At 39.7% G+C, this 22,411-nt stretch overlaps 1 protein-coding gene across 1 annotated transcript; it reads left to right on the forward strand.

Moving 5' to 3' along the window:
* The first annotated feature begins 2,175 nt into the window (after nucleotides 1-2,175).
* Nucleotides 2,176-9,286, forward strand: LOC104102522 (calcium-dependent protein kinase 26-like). Its single transcript, XM_009610243.4, has 8 exons — nucleotides 2,176-2,591; nucleotides 3,396-4,320; nucleotides 5,768-5,911; nucleotides 6,021-6,173; nucleotides 6,681-6,796; nucleotides 6,909-7,076; nucleotides 7,886-8,110; nucleotides 8,817-9,286. Exons 2-8 carry the CDS (start codon nucleotides 3,417-3,419, stop codon nucleotides 8,937-8,939), a joined length of 1,833 nt encoding a protein of 610 aa, XP_009608538.1. The 5' UTR covers nucleotides 2,176-2,591; nucleotides 3,396-3,416; the 3' UTR covers nucleotides 8,940-9,286.
* Nucleotides 9,287-22,411: the final 13,125 nt, after the last annotated feature.

Here is a 22,411-nt window from a genome sequence, read left to right on the forward strand (position 1 = left end):
ACGCCATGAACGTTTGGCGTATGTAGAGGTCGAAGCCAGGGCCCGTACCCAGCTCTTAAGATCAGGAACGGCACCGGGCATCCAAGTAACCGTTGCATCACAAAAGAGATATCAGCAAGAAAGAAACAAAGAGACAAGGCGATAGGGAATAAGCAGCAGAATTACACTTGCGCTTCATATTCCATTCTTCGGGGAATGGCATCTTTTGGCTGGGATCAGGTCTGAAGTCTTCACTCGAACGAACCTGCCCATCCAACCTCGATCTTTGTCCTCATCTAAGCTCAAGAACAGTACCTTGGTAGCCCGGCGTTGAAGTTTTATTAGTCCACCTCGAAAGAGGCGGGAACTATACAATCTAATAAGATGATCGAGGGTGAAAGGCATCCCCTCGATCTTGCTTGCAAAAAAACGGATCAGGATAACGATCCGCCAAAAGGAAAGATGAATCTGACCTAGAGTTATTCGGTATTGACGACAAAAATCGATGATAACAGGGTCGAAAGGTCCTAACGTCAAAAGGGTAAGTATATACACTAAGGAACCCTTCCACGTGGGTGGTAATATCTTCATCGGGAGCCGGAATTACCACTTCCTTGTTATCCCAGTTGCAATCTGTCTTTAACTGTACAAGTTGCTTTTTGGTTATCGAGCACAAATACCTCGATACCGGCTCACACCGACTGGGAACCAACGAGCCCTTATCAATATTAAAATCGAATATGAGAAGACACGTTCCAGGAACAAACTCCTTAGGCCATGGCTCCATCGGTGTTTTATCGACGGCGGGCTGTGAAGAAGAAGCCTTTTTTTTTTAGGGACGATTTTGACGTTTTCACCATTTTTTGAATTTAGAAGAAAGAAATAAAGAAGATGTGGTGTTTCAAAGAAAAATTTTGCAGTAAAAACCATAGAAGGAAAACTTCACACTTAATTTAGAAGGTATGAGAAAATGCTTAGGAAATTTTGAGATTAGAAGATGTAAAAGTGATTAATGGTGAAAGAAGAGGATATTTATAGGCTGAGCAGTGGCGGTCCAATATAGGTAATGGCCGACCACCATCTGAACTGAACCGATGGGACAGCTATCGTGTACGTCACGATCGGATTCGATGCACACGTCAGTATATATCTAATCGTACCATTGGAAAATCATATCGTTTCTCGTTACATTCTTCCCGAGAAATGCGGGGACTATCTGTATAAGGTAAAAAATAATTAGTCCATCATACAGACTGGCCGGTATGGTGATACTTTGATCGAAGGGCGGCTTCGTAATACCAGGTCGAGGTCCGAAGTCAAGTCATCAAGCTTCGAGTTCAAGGACCGATCAATGACAAACTCAGCATCATTATCGAGCTCGTATCCAAATCGAACTACGGGGCGAGGCGAAATTGTCGAGCCTAAGATGCATAGACCGACCGACACCGACCCCGAATCGATACCAGACTCCGAGTCAGAATCGAGCTCGAGTCAAGTTCGAGCTCACGGACAAGAGCCGTTGCAATCCCACTAGAGGAGAGAATCCTGGCAGGATTTATGGAAAAGCTGATTTATCATGGGTCTCCCACTATGTATTTTTAATTATATCTAAAAGTAGGATCCTCCACTATAAAAAGGATGGCTACATTTCTGTAAAGGACAGTTCTTTGCTTATATTGTAACTCAAGCACCATATACTCCTATATTGAAGAGTTATTCTTTTAACCTTCATAAATTGATTCATCTTGCTTAGTCCTAAAAATCATCTTCTTTCCAACCTTGTTTATTTTGCATTCTTTGCAATCCGTATTTGATATTTCTATTTATCCTTACGATTTGTATTAAACTATACCACATATCCTTAGAACTACGTACAAATTCAACTCTATCCATTTTTCGGGTAAACAAACACCTCAACACAAAACTTGATCTTTTTTATATCTCACGTTGGTTCCATCTTTTGATCTCGCTCGCAGATAAATCCTCTATACACTTCTATTACCCAACGTAAAGGAAAAGTAGTGAGTATATGAAATAATTAAAAGGCATTGTGTGTTGTTAGTTGTTACTAAAAGTAGGCAACATTATGAACTATCGAAAACCTAAGCGGGGGTGAGTGAAATTATTTGCATTTATTTTAGCATTACTTGTGCAACTATAGTATTTTCATCCAGACGCGTTTGTAACTGAAAAACCTGCCACTCTCCCTCTGTCCCGCGACATTCTCTCCTAGTATTTACCAAAACAATTCTAACAAGAAATTAGTCAATGCAAAAACCCTAAACCAATACCTTTCATTTCCAAAAAGAAGAAAAAATTACGTAGCATTTATATACAAGTGGATAGCGAAAAGTTCTTCTTCTTGGGTCACAGATAACGACCATTTCCAAATTCAAAACGTTAATTCCCTTTTCCTCTTTTCTTCCTAGACTGGGTTGCTCCAGTTTTCTTCTTATTTACTCAATTTGGGTTGGTAATTTTCTCATTGAATACTTCAATACATTATATTCCTCTTTTTACGTATTGAGTTGTTTTCAATTCATCTTTGGCTCTTCCTCTTCCCCATTTCTTGAAAAGAAACCATAGCTCAGAAGCTCAGAAGGAATTTCATGGTATGTTGTCCATTATTAATTCATGTTGTTTGTTTGGTATGCTGCAGACTGCAGTCATGTATATTCATGCTGAACCTTTTGTTCTGAAATTGTTCCAACTTGTTTGCTGGTTATTCATTGCTAGAACCTTTTTTTTATTGTTGGGATTAGCTCCATTGATGATTTGATTGTGTTAAACACTGTTTCATAAGTCATGTTCGTTAATACCTAGACTCTCTTCACCCTTCATACCCTGCTTTCTCTTTCCCTCTTCTTTCTCTTTTTTAGTGTGATGACGTGTCATTTCGGTGCTGGAAATTTGACTTTCCTGGTGAACTGTATTTTCTAAGAGATTACTACATAGTTCAGTGATTTTAATGATACAAATAATAGATTTTTTATTTTACTGATGCAACGAGTAAAGTTCAGTGACCTTGTGTGAAATTAACTTGTACTATTTATTTGGAATTAGTAAGTTTCTGGAGTTGAGAATTTACAGGGTCAAGGTTAAGCCAAATATGTGTCGATGTTGACACTTAATTGGTATCTTCAAATTTTAGGAGTTGGACTTTACAAGATCAGACGAAAAAAGAAAAGGACCTTTACAGGGTCAAGGGTTTTAGTTTTGAAGTGTGTGAAGCATGTAGCGATGTTGACTTTCATTTTCTTCATTTGTTTAACTGTGATTTGAGTAGGTCATACTTTTGAATAAGGCATCATATTCATGGTTTACTGCTTCAAATGCTTTAAATTGAGAGGAGAGAAATGGGGTTGAGTTTGGTTCTTAATGTTTGAGCTCAAGTGTGAATAGCAATTAATTTGCAGATACTGGTGGAGAAGTGATAGATGGGGAACAATTGTGTTCATTCAAAGATCTCAAAGGATGGATTCTTCAGCTCCATTTGGTGGTCACGATCGCCGGATATGATAACGTATCAGAAAAAGCAAAGCAGTTCCCAATCATCTACTACAGAGAAAGAGACTGAAGATCCTAATTCTGTTCAAAATAAGCCTCCTGAAATGGTGAAGATAGAAAGTACACCGTCCGAGCAGGTGATCATCATTGTAAAGGATGAGATGAAAGATGCACGGGTGGTGAAACCGGAAGACACGATCAAGATAACAGTTGATTTGAAGCCTGTACAAATGTTGGGGGGACCTGAAAAGGCTAAGCCGGCAGAGCCTGCAAAAGCAAGGAAGCCTCACAATGTGAAGAGGATGGAAAGTGCAGGACTCCAGGTTGATTCTGTATTGAAAACCAAAACTGGTCATCTAAAGGAGCACTATAATTTGGGGGGAAAGCTCGGACATGGCCAATTTGGTACCACATTCCTCTGTGTACAAAAGGCAACAGGGAAGAAGTATGCTTGTAAATCTATTGCAAAAAGGAAGCTGTTGACAGATGAAGATGTGGAAGATGTAAGGAGAGAAATCCAGATCATGCATCACTTGTCAGGGAATCCTAACGTCATTTCAATCAAAGGGGCTTATGAGGATGCTGTGGCAGTTCATGTCGTGATGGAATTATGTACCGGAGGTGAACTCTTTGATCGGATTGTTAAGAGGGGGCATTACTCCGAGAGACAGGCTGCTGAGCTGGCAAGAACAATAGTTGGTGTGGTAGAAGCTTGCCATTCTCTTGGAGTCATGCATCGGGACCTTAAGCCTGAAAATTTTCTATTTGTCAATGAGGAAGAGGATTCACCTCTTAAGACTATAGATTTTGGGCTGTCTGTATTCTTCAAGCCAGGTATCTGTCCATTTCCCTTCATATTCTTTCATTTTATTGCTACACATTGTTGGTTGCATTGGAATTACCACTTCTTCTGAAAATAGAGCTGGACTTCAACGATGTTGTAGATTGAAGTGGCTAGTAATTAGAAATGTTTCACGTGTTTCAAATTCTGTTCTTTGAGAAAAAATTTCAAATCATAACTTGTCATTTTCCCTTTCAGCTTGAATCTACAGTTTCAGATTTTGTTGACAGAATTTACCAGAACGATTTTATGCCTACTTCTGAGGTCAATGATTTATTTAGAAGGGAAATCATAGAAGGCATCCGCGTAAAACTGTAAAATTCATTTTCAATGAAGCTCTAGGGATAAGAGTGGAAATGCTCTTGGTTGAGAAACAAAAGTTGTTATCCTTAAAAGTTGAGTTCAGAACACAGCTTCGCTCTGCTCTCTGTTGGAATAAGAGATTGATTATTGAGAATTATTGGAATGAAAAGAGTGTGAAACAGAAGGAGAAATATTACTAGCAATTGATATGATTCATGCGAGGAGAATTGAGATAACAATTATGTAGTTCAGTTCGTACAATTTCCCCTTCTAATAAAGCTAGTATATTAATACTTAATCTGCATTGATACATTTAGTTTGGTTCTCCTAGTTGACAAGATGATATGTGGTTTCTCCTGGTGGTTGATCTAATAACTCTTTCTTGTGGAGGAGAAAGCTAGCACGCACCTCAAACTTTACTCAAATGAAAAAAAAATCAGGAAAATCGGTAGAAGAATTTTTAGCTAGTACATAGAATTTAGATCAGCTCTGGTAATCTACGGGGGTCACACAAGGCTAATAATGTATAAGGAGAAATGAGGATATCTTCTCTTCATGTAATAAAAGCCAATTAGCTGATAAATGCAACTACCCCTGAGTTTATTTCCTTACCAGTTACCAGATACAAATGCAGAAGTAAAGTGTTTAAGTTTTCTCCTGGAGGCCATGTAACAAAGTAGTGATCATCGAGTTGTCATAGAGTAATCAAAAATCCAATATTTGTAGATGATTGTCAAGTCCAAGATAAAGTAGGAATGTGAGGGATCACACTGCTCTAGTCGAGCAATACTGTGACTAACTTTATCGAAATTTTCAGTTTTTACGGATTATATTACTCTAATCTACAAACTTAGAAAGCTCCAAATTCATTTTACGGATCTTTCTTCTTCATAATTCTTTAGTAGGAAAAGTGATGCAGATTTCGAGAGCTCGTAGAAGTTTTATGGACTAAAAATTGTAACTTTTTTCCTTGTGTGCTTATCATTTGATCAGGAATATATATTTCAAGTATCAGTTATTTTTCACGCAATTCTAAAACTATCTGTACGACATGCTTTCTGGCATTTCCTTGGTTTCTTTCCTTATGTATGTTGGTTTTACAGTGTCTAGATGATTGATTTAAATTATGAACCACAGGGAAAATATTCGATGATGTTGTTGGAAGCCCTTATTATGTTGCTCCAGAAGTTCTGTGTAAGCGTTATGGTCCAGAGGCTGATATCTGGAGTGCGGGTGTTATAATTTACATCCTTTTAAGTGGCGTTCCTCCATTTTGGGGTGGTAAGTTGATCTTTTATTGTCTTGTGAGATGCCATATTTTCGTAACTTCGCAATTATGTTGTATGGAGTACAGAATGAGCTTCTCATTCTTCTTTTGATATTTGGACAGAAAGTGAGCAGGAAATATTTGATGAGGTTTTACGTGGTGATATAGACTTCGAGTTGGATCCTTGGCCTAAAATCTCTCAAGGTGCAAAGGACTTGGTTAGGAGAATGCTTGTCAGAGACCCCAGAAAGCGACTAACAGCACATGAAGTTTTATGTGAGTCATCATTTATCTTCATCTTTGTATTCAGAATCTGGCTAACTATAACTTGTCAGGACAACTGTTTTGCTAAGGGCGGAGAGAATATAATATTTAGAGTCCTCCTTTGTTTGTCTGATAATGCGAGTCCTTAAAGTATGATGTGTCTTTTGCGTCTAGTTCAAATATGACTGAATACGTAAGTTTTCTGATGGAAGTAAGATGATAAACCACTTGTCATATAGGGTAGTTTGTTATTTTAGTTGGCTATAATATGCAAGTTTATTCGACTGAAAGCACCTTGCAGTGAAATAATAAACTCTAAAGAGTTAATACAGTAATGTTGTTTGCATACAGTGGTTTTAGTTGTATGTCATTTGAGTTAGATCGTCTAAACTAGTCTTGTTTTCTTTTCAAAGTTCAATAGTTATCCCTTTCATTTGACTGATTACCAATACAGGGCTGGTGCTTTGGCATTGAACTTTCAAAATTTTCCTTTTGTTATTCTTATATTTTCTTTTGCAGGTCATCCTTGGGTACAGATTGATGGTGTGGCCCCAGATAAGCCTCTCGATTCTGCAATATTGACTCGCTTAACACAGTTTTCTGCTATGAACAAGTTGAAGAAAATGGCTATCAGGGTAAAATGCTAGTATAACTTGCACAGTTACATGGAAAATTGATTTAGTTATTGTTCTTCTTCTAATTGTTATAGTTATCCATGTCTTCTAAAATGAAGTTTTATTTATGCAGGTTATTGCAGAGAAACTTTCTGAAGAGGAAATCGCTGGCTTGAAAGAGATGTTCAAAATGATTGATACAGATAACAGTGGCCAAATTACTTTCGATGAACTAAAGATTGGATTAAAGAAATTTGGAGCTAATCTTAATGAATCAGAGATACACGACTTGATGAAGGCTGTAAGTCTCTTTTTCCTTCTAGTGCTATATGTCATGTCATCGACTTATTTTGTTTTCATACTGGAGGGTTCTTTTCTTCATCTTTCAAAAAGGAAGAGCGACATTCACCAAATTTTAGCTTAAAAGTTTGAATTCTAAATCTGCATCACACAGTTTAAACAATTTTAGTGACAGGTTTTCCTTAATAAATCTTGAAGATGATGAAACTTATGCAGAAGTTTAGAGTTTATAAAGATGATGATGATCCTTATAGCTTGTGCACTTCCATCTACCGAGTTGTGAATTTTCAAATTATTATATACTCCTTTTAACAACTACCCATATGTTTACTGTTTCTCCCAAGTTCCATACAACTTTTGTCCCCTATAATCTTAGAAGACTAAGTCTACCAGGTGCCAATTGAGATTCTCCGTCTTCCACATCTTTTGCGATTTTCTCTCAAAAAAATCTGTACCGCTGGTGTAATATTTTTGTACTTTGCCATTATCTATCAGGTTACTCCCACATTTTCATACTTAGTTCTGCTTGAGGTCAATCAGTACAAAGTGCCTTCCTAACTCAAGATTGAAAAGTAAGAGTAATTTATATGTCAATGAGTTTTTGAGTATGTTATGCAATATAAAATTATTGACTTTATGAGAAACAAATGGACTTTCTTTTCCTTCAAAAATGTAGTCACGCTTGTTATGAGCAGTTTAACTTAGCTAATATCTAAGGATTTCACAAGTGTGTGTGTAGGTAGTCTTCATTAGATAACATAGTACATCTCTTTCATTATATTTAGCTCCAATCTTCTGCTGAAAATGCAGGCGGACATTGACAATAGTGGAACAATTGACTATGGGGAGTTCGTAGCTGCAATGTTGCACGCCAACAAAATCGAGAAGGAAGATTATTTGTTTGCAGCTTTTTCATACTTCGACAAAGATGGAAGTGGTTATATTACAGCTGACGAGCTTCAAAAGGCTTGTGAAGAATTCGGCATTGAGGATGTTCACTTGGAAGAAATGATTCAAGAAGCTGATCAAGACAATGTAAGTTGGCTCCTCTGCCATTTCTTTACTCCATAAGAGCTTAACAATACATGAAACTTGTATTAGCTTGTAACTTGAGAGTTCATAAACCAGAAACCTGACTTTTTTTAAGGAGATGCTAATTTAAAAGATTTCGTTAAGAAATTCGCGTCTAAGGAAAAACTCCAGATTTTGTGCCACACAAAATAAGAAAAAGGACGAATTCTTTTTCTCTCTTTGTGATTTAATATTATTGACCATTTTATAATGTGTTTATTAACTACTCTAACTAAACAGTATAGGTAAGCTTCTAAATTATGCATAGACTTAGGGCCAGTTGTAGAGTTTGGTGGCCCAAAAAGATGTCACATTGAGCACACTAAGTGCTGGACAGTCAGACAATGAAGCCGATTATTAGGCCTTAGTCAAAGTTCATAAAAAACATATGCATAACATAGTATTCAGGCTTTGGAGCCTTCATGCTTCGCTAGACTATAAGGCTCCATGTGCTGGATCCAACAGTGGGTTCAGCATAACATAGTATTCAGGGTCGAACCTTATATATATGCCAGAAAACAAGTATAGATAGAGTTAGACACAAAATTTAGGTCCCTTAGCGTCTAATTTTTGAATCCGTCACTGACCGCACATTGATACTTCCGTCCTTATTACTGGCACTAATTCTTGTTCTGTTATTAGTACAACTGACTATCTTCTAATCTTTCAGGATGGTCGGATAGATTACAATGAGTTTGTGGCCATGATGCACAAAGGAAATGCAGACTTGGGTAAGAATCGGTTGCCAAATAATTTTAACATTGGATTTAGGGAAGCAATGGAGGTTTGCTGATACAGTCATGACCTTTTGTAATTCTTCTTTTCCTGTCTTGTATTCTCTTTGTAATAATCCCACATTTTCAACATGTATAGAAGTGTAGCAGATTTAAGTATCATTTGATGCTGGCACATAGCAAATGCCAGCTCCCTTTCATGTAGTCTGGAGCTGTGGCTTATTTGCTTGCCAGTTCAGTGTTTACTCCGAAAGATAAAGTATTGAAAACTATAGGATGTAGTCTTGCATTATATTTCAAAGGAAGCAAGATAATGGCTGTTACCATTTCTCCTTTGCCCTTTTTTTATTTGTTGTTGTATTGAATATCTTCAACAGAGTGTACTTTATACCTTCTTTATACTCCATTATTATCTTATTCCCCATATTTGTGGAGCCTCTTTATGTCAATTATAACCACATAATTTGCTTTTTGTTAAACTAAGCTATTTAACCACTTGCTGGACTCAACTGATTAATTATTGATAAATCAAGAATAGTAGTATAATTCGCACCTCTCGAAGGTCATTATTATACATAACCGTCTAAAGGCTGTTTAGAAATTAAGATGACTAAATTATGGAAATGACTGATCTTTCTGTATAACAAGTTAGAACCAGTTTTTGTTGGAGGAATTTAGAGAATAAAAATTAAGCAAATTAGTCAACTTGATAATGCAAATCCGAGTGGGGTGTACATATCCTTCTTTAATTGTACTTTCAACCTAATTTAGCTTACAGTTGGCTCAAAACCTGTCTAATCAAAGTGATAAACTAAAAGAAATTGTGATGATAAAGTTGGGTCCCGCCTAGTTAATTTAGGAGAAAAGGAAAGTCATCATCTTTGAAATTTTTTAGTACTGACAATTTAAAGTAATTGCAATTTAAAAGTGACAACCTTCATTTTGGTGGCGTAGTGGCAACCTATGTTCTCTAAGTATCAGTTATCACAACTAGTTTGTCATTCTTGCGTAAGTAATTTAAACGTAGACAAAATTATAATTTCAAAATAACATTACAAACTTAAGATCGGATGAAATACTAATACTTATCATTTATCAAAGTGCATTCAAGAGTATGTCCGAACGGTTAATGAAATTGGATTAACCATTAGTGACAATCAATTGGAAAAAAAAAAAGCCAAGTGATTATTTCTTATTTGTCTAAGTCTTCGTAGATAGGTTTGTGAATACCTATATTGATAGAAGATAACACGTAGTTAATGAATTAGTACAAAATCACACATGCTGGCACACACTATCATTATCAAAAAATAAAAAATGTGACCTATCAAAATATTTTTTATTAGAAATTGTAAGTGTGTTGTAAAGAATAGTAAGTGGCGGATCACGAATTTTTAAATTACGGGTGGTCAATTACTTTTAATCTGAAGTTCATAAAGAGAAATGGGTGCTCATCAATAAATTGGTTTGTATTATTAGTTTCTCTATATATGGAGTAGTGGACGACGATGAACAATATGGAAGAGAAGATAAAGAAGAAAAAACATATTGAATCATTGAAATTGAGAGAGAACAATGAATACAATGCTTCCAAGATTTGTTATTAGCAAATTATAGTAAGTAATAAAGGTACAAATAAGAAATAGGAGTAGTAACGATTCAGGAACATGAGGGATGTCAAAGCTCTTCTCGTTATTATTTGGAAAGTCTTGTTATGATTATGAATGAAGACAAATTATCATGTGGCTTTACCTCCATTGGCTGTTTTCCATTCATTTTTTCCATGATGGAAAATATTTTGTTTTCACCCTACATCTTTTGTTTTTGTGAGGGAAGCATTATCTTTTGTTCGTTTTTGTCTTGTTTTTTTCTCACCGCTCATTTTTGTCTTTTTGTTTGATACTGTATACGGTCGAAATCGGGCATATCTGATTTCATAGGCACGAGGAGCTGCCTCGAGAGTAAGCTCATAATAGATCAGGCTCGAGGTCAATGGCAGAGTATGGAGCATGAAGATCGAAGTGCTCGCTGAAGATCGAGACCGAGCATAATAACGGAATGGCGAGATATTATCAACCGACCGAAGATCTCGGTGAAAATCCCGGAACAGATCGAATCAAGCGGTTATTGACACCAATCATGGGATTTGTTTCCGTTTTTAGAATTGTACCTTATTTAGGATTCATCTACTATATAAATAGGGACCCTATTCATTTGTAAACAGGATTTGACTAATAATAACAACAACAACAGCAAGCCAGTATAATCTCACTAGTGGGGTCTGGGGAGGGTAGTGTGTACGCAGACCTTACCCCTACCATGAGGTAGAGAGGCTGTTTCCAATAGACCATCGGCATCCTTCCCTCCAAAAACTCCCCACCTTGCTCTTTAGGTGACTCGAACTCACAACCTCTTGGTTGGAAGCGGAGGATTTGACTGATAAGAATATACAAAAATGATGCTCTCTATTTCACTTACTATCCATTACTGTTCATTATTATTTATTTTCTGTTCTTTACTGTTCTTTTTACCCAACCTCGCAACTATCTCGAATCGAGGTCAAAAGCACTGCTAGAACACTGGTTTGATTTATTTTACTATTCAGATTATCGATTCAATTCCTTGTTTATCAATTGGTATTGGATTAAATTACGTATCCTTAAAATCACTAAATAAGTTTAATTGTTACTCGAATTTTAGGGTAAACAGGTACAATTAAAGATGAATAAAAGTGCTTAGGAGTTGTCTGGTTTGAGGTTTGAATTATATAGAAATTGTAATATAAGGATTATTAATAATCAAATTATTTAGTACATAAGTTATTTCTAACGAATATTTGGTTCATTATTTAAAAATGGGATAATGTTATGTGTAATATAAGAGTTTACGATGTTACCCTTGTTTTAAATTAAATTAAAAATAGAAAGATGAATTGTTTATCCGAAAAATGGATAGAGTTGAATTTAAGCGTAGTTCTAAGGATATGTAGTATAACTTGATACAAATTGAAAAAATAAGTAGAAATATATCGAATAATGACTGTAAAAAGGAATGAATACAAACCCAAATTGAATAGAGAATGACTGATAAACGAACAAGATGAGTCAATATCGTAAGCCCAAAAAATGGATAATCTTCGACTATATGCTATAAATCTCAATAATATCTGAATGTGAGAATGTATCAATCTCCCTCCTCTTACAAATGACAACTGCTCTTAATCTAGTGGGGGAATCTCATTTTGTGTATAATTAAAAATACATAGTGGGGATCCTATGATAGATTAATTAATTAGCTTTTTCTTGATTTTCGTCGAGATTCTCTCCCCAAATACGGCTATAACGACTCTTTTGTCCCTTGGCTCGATCTCGATCTTGTCTGGTCTCGATATTGGTCGGTCTCTGGGTTTCGAGCTCGACATTGACTCGAGCTCGATATAGATTGAACTTGTGGGTCTCGAGCTCGATATTGATCGGTCTCTTGACTCGATCTCGGTATTGATCAGTCTCTGGGTCTTGAACTTGACAACCCAACTTCATATCATAGCTCGATATTATAATGACGAACCTCGGTCCATTATGCTCCAATCTTGATTAATCACACAAAGGGCCAACTTGGTTTTGACCGTATACAGATAGTCCCCTCGTTTCTCGGAAAGAATGTAGCGAGAAATGATATGATTTATCAACCTCCGACTAGATGAATACTGACATCTACGACGAGCCCGATAGTGACGTATGTGACAAACGTCCCATCGGTCCAGTTACCAAGGCATTAAATGTGCATCAGTCGATGGTCGGCCACTGTCAATTTTGAACCGGCACTGTGAAATCTATAAATATCACCCTTCTTCATTATTTCAAACTTTTACTTTCAAATCTCTTTCCATTGCAATCTTCACAGTTCCTCGTCTTCCCCAAAGCTCTCTATTTCCAGGTTTTGAAATTTCTTCGCTTGTTCTTCTCAAAACACCAAATACTTTACTCTCCCTTATTCTTTGTTTATAAAATTTTTGATAACAAAGATATCTAAAACTGTTCCGCAAAAAGAGGTTGCTTCCTCATCTCGGCCGGCCGGCGAGCAAACAGTGGTGGAGCCACGCCTTGAAAAACTTGTTCCCAGGGGGTGCGTTATTAATTTCGATTTTAAAGTCGAGAAAACCTCATCGGTTACTGGTCGATGCGAGCCGGTATCGAGATATATATGCTCGGTACCAAAAAGTCTTCTTGACCTGGTGAAAAAAGACTGCAATTGGGAAAATAAAAAGGTTGTGATACCGGCACCAGAGGAGGCGATCACTACCCACGTGGAAGGGTACCTAAGTGTTTACACTTATCCTTTCACGCTGGGTCTCCTCGATTCAGTCATCATCGATTTTTGCAAGAAGTACCAGGTGACCCTCGGTCAAATTCACCCTTCTTTCTAGAGGATTGTGATACTGCTTCATTTCTTTGTGAGCAAAATCGACGGACTTCCCTTTACCCTCGACCACCTCGTAAGATTATATAGTCCTCGGCTTTATTGAGGTGGGCTGATAAAGCTTCAACATCGGGCCACCAAGGCATTCACTTCGAGCATAGATGAAGACAAAGATCAGGGTTGGATGAGCCGGTTCGTTCGAGTGAAGACTTCGGACCTAATCCCAGCTGAGAGTATGCCATTCCCCGAGAAATTGAATATGAACCGTAAGTGTGATCCCGTTTTCAGTTTTTGATGTTTTTACTTCTTCATCTTTTCTTATCGGTGTTTTTCTTGACACAATCATTGCTTGGATGTTGGGTGCGATTCCCCATCTCGAGAGATGGGTCAGGAGCCTGGTTTCGACGTCAATATACACCGAGCGTGCATAGCGCGATTTGTCAAAGGGCCGGTGGGAGGCTCGTACTCATGGTAAACCTTCTTCTTGGCTTACCTATTTGCTTACCGTTCGAGTAGATTTTCAAGCATAAGTTTTACTTACTCTTTTTTTTGTAGGCCTCGAAAAAAATGCGGTTATGAGACCCCCATCAGGTGATGAAGAAGCTTTACCGCCTATCTCAAAATCGGAGAAGGTGATTAAGAGAAAAAGGGCCTCGGACTCGGAGGGCCAAAAGCCCAGGAAGAGGGCGGCCCGTAAACCTAAAGTGAACGTAATACCTTTGACTATGGAGTTGGTCCTGAGTCTAAGGGATGAATAATAAGAAGAAAGTGATTCCGGGCTAGTGGCCCATACACGGGCTAGCACCGATACTCAAAATACTTCGGTATCAGTGGGAGTTGATACTGCTCCGTCCAGGCTTGATGTGGTCGAGGAGGAGACTTTGACCCAAGTCCCCGAGCCGAGGGGGACCGGGGATGTTTTACCTCGAGGCAAAGAGACCGTCGAAGAAGCTATGGATGCCGGTGTGCGAACCGATCTTGAAGCTCCCCAAGACGGAGACGGCTCCCAAAAAGACCTACTCGGGGCAATAGAGATCGAGGATTCCCCCTCTTTTCCTTCATTTTCCCAGTCGATGATACGTGACGCTCAAGCTGTGGAGACTGGTTACGGGGAAGGAGCCAATGGAGAGGAGGATCCTTTCCATGGTTAATTTATCAGGGTAGAAGATGTCATCGGTCCGAGTGGCTTGGAGGCTTCGAAGAAGAGCTTGAGCGAGGTGGGAGCACCTTGCCTTTTTAACGAAGCCCAACAGGCCCTGAATCGGGTAAGTTCATACTTTCTTTGCCAAATTTCATACTTGTGATTTTCTTTCCTGGTATGATCCCTTCCTTTTATGTTTGTAGGCCTCTGTGCTTCATCATGAGGCATTTCTCCAATCCCAAGGGGAGCTGAACCGGTTCGAAGTCAAAGTTCGAAGGCTTACTGAGGAGAAAGATGCCTTCAAGCTTCTCAGTGAGCAGAGAGAAGGAGAAGTAAAAGGACTTCGGGCTGAGCTAAAAGCATCTCGAAAAGAAAAAACTGAGTTGTCCAAGTAGGTAAAAGAATCTTTAAATTTAATGATATTGACTCGGGAGTGGTGGCTAACAGTTGGGTCCCGCAGGTCAAGCAAAAGTTCGATGTGATCAGGCAGCTTCGTGTTGAAGTGGACGTAGTGAAGTCGGAGGCCGAGGAATGGAAGAAGAACATGGACTGCCTCACCTCAGAAAAGGAGACTGCCCGAACTCAACTGGCTTCGGTTGAGGCCCAACTCCGAAGCTTGATAGAGAAAGCCTTGGTGGAAGCCAAGAAAATCGAGGAGTTCTAGTCTCGATTGAGCTCAACAAATTCTGATCGAGAGAAACTGGCCACAGAACTTGCAGCGGCCAAATCGAAGGTCGAGAAAACCATGGCCAATGCTGATGCAATGGTGGCCGTTTATAGATCTGATGCTGAAGTTGCTCAAGTTCTAGCAAAGGAGGTTGTTGAGGCTGCTCAGGCTCAAGCTAACTGGGTTGCCGAGCATGCTAGATGCCAGTCTTGAAGGGAGATTCTTGAAGAGATCCATGCTCGTGGCTTCGATCTTACAGCCAAGATCGTGAAAGCTAAGGAGCTTGAAGCCGAAACCAGAGTGTTGGCTTTTCCCGATGATGATGATACCGGGAATACAAGCGGATTTAAAAGTAGAGGGGGCCTCGAGGGCGAAGATGCTGCTCCTGGAGAGGATTAAGTCCTTTAGTATTTTTTATGTTTCTTATAAGAACGTTTTGGTCTTTTGTAAAGGAATTTAATCGGGCCATGCTGCCTTTGTAAATGATTCTCGACATGTATAAAAACTTTCCTCCTTTCTGTGAAATTGTAAAAAACAGGCCTTAGGCTTTATGGTCGAGTGAGAGTTTGCTCGAACTCGAAGTGTAGAACAACCATTAGACTTTATGATCGAGTTAGAGTTTGCTCGAACTCGAAGTAAAAAATATCCTTTAGGCTTTATGGTCGAGTGAGAGTTTGCTCAAACTAGAAGTAAAAAATAGCCTTTAGGCTTTATGGTCGAGTGAGAGTTTGCTCGAACTCGAAGTGTAAAACAGCCCTTAGGCTTTATGGTCGAGTGAGAGTTTGCTCGAACTCGAAGTGTAAAACAGACCTTAGGCTTTATGGTCGAGTGAGAGTTTGCTCGAACTCGAAGTGTAAAACAGACCTTAGGCTTTATGGTCGAGTGAGAGTTTGCTCGAACTCGAAGTAAAAAATAGCCCTTTGATTATCGGATGGCAGTCCCCGATTTACGGGGTAATTATTCGAACCCCCGTCATGGTCGACCCTTAAGCCTGTTTGCATAATAGATCGAGAATATGAAGTAGAAGAACCTTTCTGAGGTATGATATATCGGTAAAGAAGAAATTGTTCTTTTATAGGTCATTATACATGCGCACATGTTTTGTGCCAGGGCTCGAGCAAACTATGCGGGCATGGTTCGTTTGACCATTTGACCCTTACAAATTTTTCCTATCGAAACCCTGTTGAAATGAAGTAACGATCTTGCCCGAACATGATATTCGAGGGCAATGCCCCCCAGTATTCGAGGTTGATTGTAAAGAGGCCTTGGATACTGTTGAATTGTTCTAAGTTAGCACAAACACTTGCAAGGGTTAATTTTGAAATACAAATGAACATGGGAGGGTCGTACTTTAGCAATAGTATCGTTTTAGGTGCGATACGTTCCAATTGCTCGGTATTGTTTTGCCGTTTATCATACCGAGCTTGTAGGATCCTTTTCCGATGATTTCGAGAACCTGATACGGTCCTTCCCAATTCGGGCCCAGTTTCCCTTCATTCGAATTTTGGGTGTTGAGGGTGACTTTTCTTAGCACCAAGTCCCCGATGTTAAAATGTCGAAGATTGGTTCTTTGATTGTAGTACCTTTCGATCCACTATTTTTGGGCGGCCAAACAGACGAGAGCGGCTTCTCATTTTTCGTCCAACAATTCTAGGCTCGTATTCATGGTCTCGTTATTTGACTCCTCTGTTGCATATTGAAACTTGATGCTAGGTTCTCTGACCTCGATCGGGATAAGAGCTTCGTCTCCATAAACCAACGAGAATTGTATTGCTCTGGTACTGGATTTCGATGTTATGCGGTATGCCCATAGGACCTCGGGTAGTATTTCTCTCCATTTTCCTTTGGCGTCGGTCAATCTCATCTTAAGATTTTGGATGATGGTTTTGTTGGTCGATTCTACTTGTCCGTTCCCGTTGGGATGATAAGGTGTTGATAGGATCCTTTTGATCTTGTGATCCTCGAGAAATTTAGTTACTTTGCTGCCGATGAATTGTTTTCCATTATCACATACAACCTCGGATGGCATCCCGAATCGACATATGATGTGGTCCCAAATGAAGTCTATCACTTCCTTTTCTCTGATTTTCTCGAAAGCCTGTGCTTCAACCCATTTAGAGAAATAATCACTCATAAACAAAATAAACTGAGCCTTACCTGGGGCTGATAGAAGGGGGCCAACGATGTCCATTCCCCATTTCATGAATGGCCATGGAGATAGGACCGAATGGAGTAGCTCCCCGGGTTAATGAATTATGGGCGCATGTCTTTGGCATTTGTCACATTTTCGAACGAACTCCCTTGCATCTTTGCCCATATCGGTCTAATAATACCCTGCTCTGATTACTTTGTGGACCACCGAATCGGCACTGGAATGATTTTCACAAGTGCCCTCGAACGCCCTCCTAAACAGTGTTCTGTCTTCGGACAGGATGAATCGTGCTGCCTTTGTGCGCAGAGCTCTCGATTCCTTCGGATTCGATGGAAGCTTCATGTTCTTAAAGTAATCTATGTATTTGTTTCTCCAATCCCAGGTTAAACTTGTGTAATTTACCTTTGCATGACCTTCTTCGATTATCGATCTCGTGAGTTGTACGATAGTCCCCGAGTTGAGTTTGTCATCTTCAACCAATGAACCTAAGTTTGCAAGAGCGTCGGCCTCGTTGTTCTGTTCTCGGGGTACATGTTGTAAAGTCCATTCCTTAAATCGACGTAGAGTCACCTGTAGTTTATTCAAGTACCTCTGCATTCGGTCTTCTCGGGCTTCGAAAGTCCCGTTAACTTGGTTTACCACGAGGAGGGAATCATACTTAGCTTCCACAACCTCCGCTCCCAAGCTCCTAGCTAGTTCGAGACTTGCAATCATGGCCTCATACTCGGCCTCATTGTTAGTCAATTTTGTAGTTCTGATAGACTGTCTAACTACATTACATATGGGTGATTTTAGTACAATGCCTAGTCCGGACCCCTTCGCGTTCGAGGCACCGTCCGTAAAAAGGGTCCAGACTCCCGAAGAGATACCCGATTTTATCAGTAGTTCTTTTTCAATCTCGGGTACGAAGGCCAATGTAAAATCAGCCACGAAGTCCGCTAAGATTTGAGATTTGATAGCGGTGGGTCGATACTCAATATCGTACCCGCTGATTTCTATGGTTCATTTGGCCAATCGACCCGAAAGCTCGGGTCTGTGCAAAATATTTCGAAGAAGATAAGTTGTTACAACATGTATCGGATGACACTAGAAATATGATTTTAGTTTCCTAGAGGCGCTTATTAAAGCAAGCGCTAATTTTTCGAAGTGTGAATATCTAGTTTCGGCATCGCCTAAGGTTCGACTGACATAATAAATAGGGAATTGCATACCTCGTTCTTCTTGAACTAGAACTCCACTAACCGCTATCTCCGAGACAGCTAAGTACAGGTAAAGTTGTTCGTCTACTTTCGGGGTATGAAGCAGTGGCGGGCTCGATAAATACCGCTTTAGTTCTTCCAAAGCATGCTGGCATTCCGGAGTCCATGCAAAGTTGCTTTTTTTCTTCAGCAGTGAGAAACATCGGGGGCTCCTATCTGAAGATCTCGAAATGAATCATCCTACGACGGTTATCCGTCCCGTTAACCTCTGCACGACCTTTACATTATCTACTACCGTGATGTCCTCGATAGCTTTGATTTTATCGGGGTTGATCTCGATCCCTTGATTGGACACCATAAAACCAAGAAACTTGCCCGAGCCAACCACGAATGCACATTTTTCGGGGTTGAGCTACATATTGTACTCCCTTAGTATGTCGAAAGTTTCTTGCAAATGCTTTAAATGGTCCTCTACTCGCAGGGACTTAAATAACATGTCATCAATATAAACTTCCATTGATTTTCCTATTTGATTTTCAAACATTCGATTTACTAGGTGTTGATATGTTGCACCAGCATTTTTTAGACCGAATGGCATTATGTTATAACAGTAGGTACCGTACTTAGTGATAAACGAAGTCTTTTCCTGATCCTCCGGGTTTATCTGTATCTGGTTGTACCCGTAGTAGGCATCGAGAAAACTGAGAGTCTCGTGGCCGGCCGTGGCATCGATTATACGATCGATATTAGGCAAAGGGAAAGAATCCTTAGGGCATGCTTTGTTCAGGTCTTTATAATCTATACACATTCTAAGTTTGTTTCCCTTCTTAAGGACTACCACCACGTTTGCTAGCCATTCGAGGTATTTTACCTCTCGAATGGATCCTATTTTAAGAAGTTTGGTTACCTCGTCCTTGATGAAGGCATGTTTGGCCTCGGACTGGGGCCTTCTTTTTTGCTTCACCGGATGGAATTTCGGATCCAAACTTAGTCTATGAGTGGTTATTTTCGGTAGGATCCCTATCATGTCAAGATGGGACCAAGCGAAATAGTTCATGTTAGCTATAAGAAATTGAATAAGCTTCTTCCTGAGCTCGGGATTTAACCCCGTGCCCAGGTATACCTTTCGTTCGGGGCAGCTTTTCGATTAGCGTTATTTTCTCCAGTTCTTCAACCGTTGATTTGGTAGCGTCGGAATCATAGGGGACCATGAAGGATCGAGGGACCCCATAATCATCATCTTCATCAGTCATTTGATTCTCTAATTGGGTCGAGGCTGACATTTGTGATTGCTATTTGGTGTCCCATTTCTCCTTCTAATCTGATCCCTTTGATGATAATGATGATATCGGAATAACTTCATCGACGACAAACATTTCTTTTGCAGTCGGTTGCTCCCCGTAGACCATTTTGATTCCCTCTAGTGTTGGGAATTTTAGAACCTAGTGAAGGGTCGAGGGTACTGCTCTTATGTTGTGGATCCACGGCCTCCCGAACAGGGCTTTATATCTCATGTCGCCTTCGATCACGTGGAACTTCGTTTCTTGGATGGTTCCGGCCATGTTTACTAGCAAAATTATCTCTCCCTTAGTAGTTTCACACGCCATATTGAATTCGTTTAGTACCAGGGTTGCAGGAACAAGCTGATCTTGTAGACCGAGTTGCTCTACGACCCTCGATCGAATGATGTTGGCCGAACTACCTGGATCAATTAACACACATTTAAATTGAGTTTTATTCATAAGAACAAATATTACCAGTGTATCGTTATGGGGTTGCATGATTCCTTCTGCGTCTTCGTCACCAAAGGACAAGGTTCTTTTAGGTATGTAGTCCTGAGTTCGAGATCGCTTCTCTCTTGTAATCGACTTCTTAGTGCATTTAAGCACCGACCCCTTGGGGACATCGATCCCTCCGATGATCATGTGGATAATGTGTTGTGGCTCTTCTTGTTCGTTTTATCTGTTGAACTCTTTGTTTTTGAAATGGTTCTTGGCCCGATCACTTAAAAACTCTCGAAGGTGCCCTTCATTGAATTACCGGGCTACCTCCTCTCTCAACTGCCTGCAATCTTCTGTTCTGTGGCAATGGGTACTATGATACTTGCACATTTGAATAGGATTTCTCTGGGCTGGATTGGACTGCAGAGGTTGAGGCCATTTAGTATCTTTGATATGTCCGATAGCCAATACGATGGCTGATGCATCAATATTGAAGTTATATTCTGATAACCTTGGTTCTTCCTTAGGTCCGGTATACCTATCGAACCCACTCTTGTTCATCAGCCCTCGAAACCCTTGGCCTCGATCACTTCTCCTTTTGCCTCGTACGAGGTTATGCCCCGGTTCGCTACCCTTACAATCTTCGTTATACGGCCGGTATCGGTCCCTGTTCGACCTTGGTTCTCGGTTGATATCCCTTTTAATAGGGGACCCAAAACCTAACTGGTCGTCTTTAACTCTAATCTTTGATTGATATCGATTGTGTACGTCGGCCCAGGTAACAGTCGGGTACTCGATCAAGTTCTGTTTCAACCATCGTGAAGCCATCGAACTTCGTTCGTTCAGTCCTTAGGTGAAAGCTTGAACGACCCAATTGTCTGTGACCGGTGGTAGATCCATTCATTCCATTTGAAAACGAGATACGAACTCTCTTAGAATCTCGTTATCTTTTTGTCTTACCTTAAAAAGGTCTGACTTCCTGGTTTCGACCTTTATGGCTCTGGCATGTGCTTTTACGAAAGAATCTGCAAGCATAGCAAAAGAATCGATATAGTTAGGTGGTAAATTATGATACCATATCATCGCTCCCTTTGACATGGTTTCACCGAACTTCTTTAATAATACGGATTCGATCTCGTCATCTTCTAGATCATTCCCTTTGATGGCATATGTGTAAGAGGTGACATGTTTGTTGGGGTCGGTCGTTCCATTATATTTAGGAATTTCGGGCATACGAAACTTCTTAGGGATCAGTTTTGGAGCTGCGCTCAGAGGGAAAGGCTTTTGTACGAACGTTTTGGAGTCCAAGCCCTTCAATATTGGTGGTTCCCCCGGGATCTGATCAGCCCTGGAGTTATAAGTTTTCACTTTTTTGTCGTTTGCTTCAATCGTCCTTTCTCCCGACTCTATTCATTTTGTCAGTTTCTCAAGTATTTTAATAATTTCGGGATTAGTCCCTGATTCTTGTTCATTTGACCTTACTAGAGCTGGCCCCATTTTGTGGGTGACTTCTTAGGGTGAACCGGGCTCGAGCCTGCTCGGTGCCTAGGTTTGGCTTTGCAACTAAGCTATCTCTACCTGTTGAGCTTGCAACATTTCGAAAATCATACGCAGGCTGATCCCGTCTTCTCCAGCATTTTTGGTATTTCAAACTGCAGATCGAGATCCACCATGAATGTTGTTTCCGGGATCGGAATGTTGGTTCGCCTCAATGGCCACATGTGGATTAACGTCAATTGGATCTACGACTCGAGTTCCAACGGGGTCGACGAGTGGCCTTTCATCCCCGGGCATCAGGTTGTTATTCTCATCTTGAAGTCAAGCTTCGTTATCGATAGGTAGGGCTATTAATTGGGAGTTCGTCGTTTTTAACCTGAAATCAAAGACACTTTCTAAGAGCAAGTGTAAAATAGTGTGTTTCACAGAGATTCGTACCAAATAACCACTATTATCCTTAGCCCCACGGTGGGCGCCAAACTGTTTACCCGAAAAACGGATAGAGTTGAATTTATACGTAGTTCTAAGGATATGTAGTATAACTTGATACAAGTTGGAAAAATGAGTAGAAATATATCGAATAATAACTGTAAAAAGGAATGAATACAAACCAAATTTAATAGAGAATGATTGATAAACGAACAAGATGAGTCAATATCGTAAGCCCAAAAAAGGATAATCTTCGACTATATGCTATAAATCTCAATAATATCTGAATGTGAGAATGTATCAATC

This window comes from Nicotiana tomentosiformis, chromosome 1 (genome assembly GCF_000390325.3).
Source record: "Nicotiana tomentosiformis chromosome 1, ASM39032v3, whole genome shotgun sequence".
NCBI classification, from domain to species: domain Eukaryota; kingdom Viridiplantae; phylum Streptophyta; class Magnoliopsida; order Solanales; family Solanaceae; genus Nicotiana; species Nicotiana tomentosiformis.

Bases quoted from the DNA above. Each gene is read 5' to 3' on its own strand.
- LOC104102522 (XM_009610243.4), top strand. From the start codon at position 3,417: ATGGGGAACAATTGTGTTCATTCAAAGATCTCAAAGGATGGATTCTTC. The intron at 4,321-5,767 runs GTATCTGTCCAT...TATGAACCACAG, and splicing joins GTCTGTATTCTTCAAGCCAG to GGAAAATATTCGATGATGTT. The intron at 5,912-6,020 runs GTAAGTTGATCT...ATATTTGGACAG, and splicing joins CGTTCCTCCATTTTGGGGTG to AAAGTGAGCAGGAAATATTT.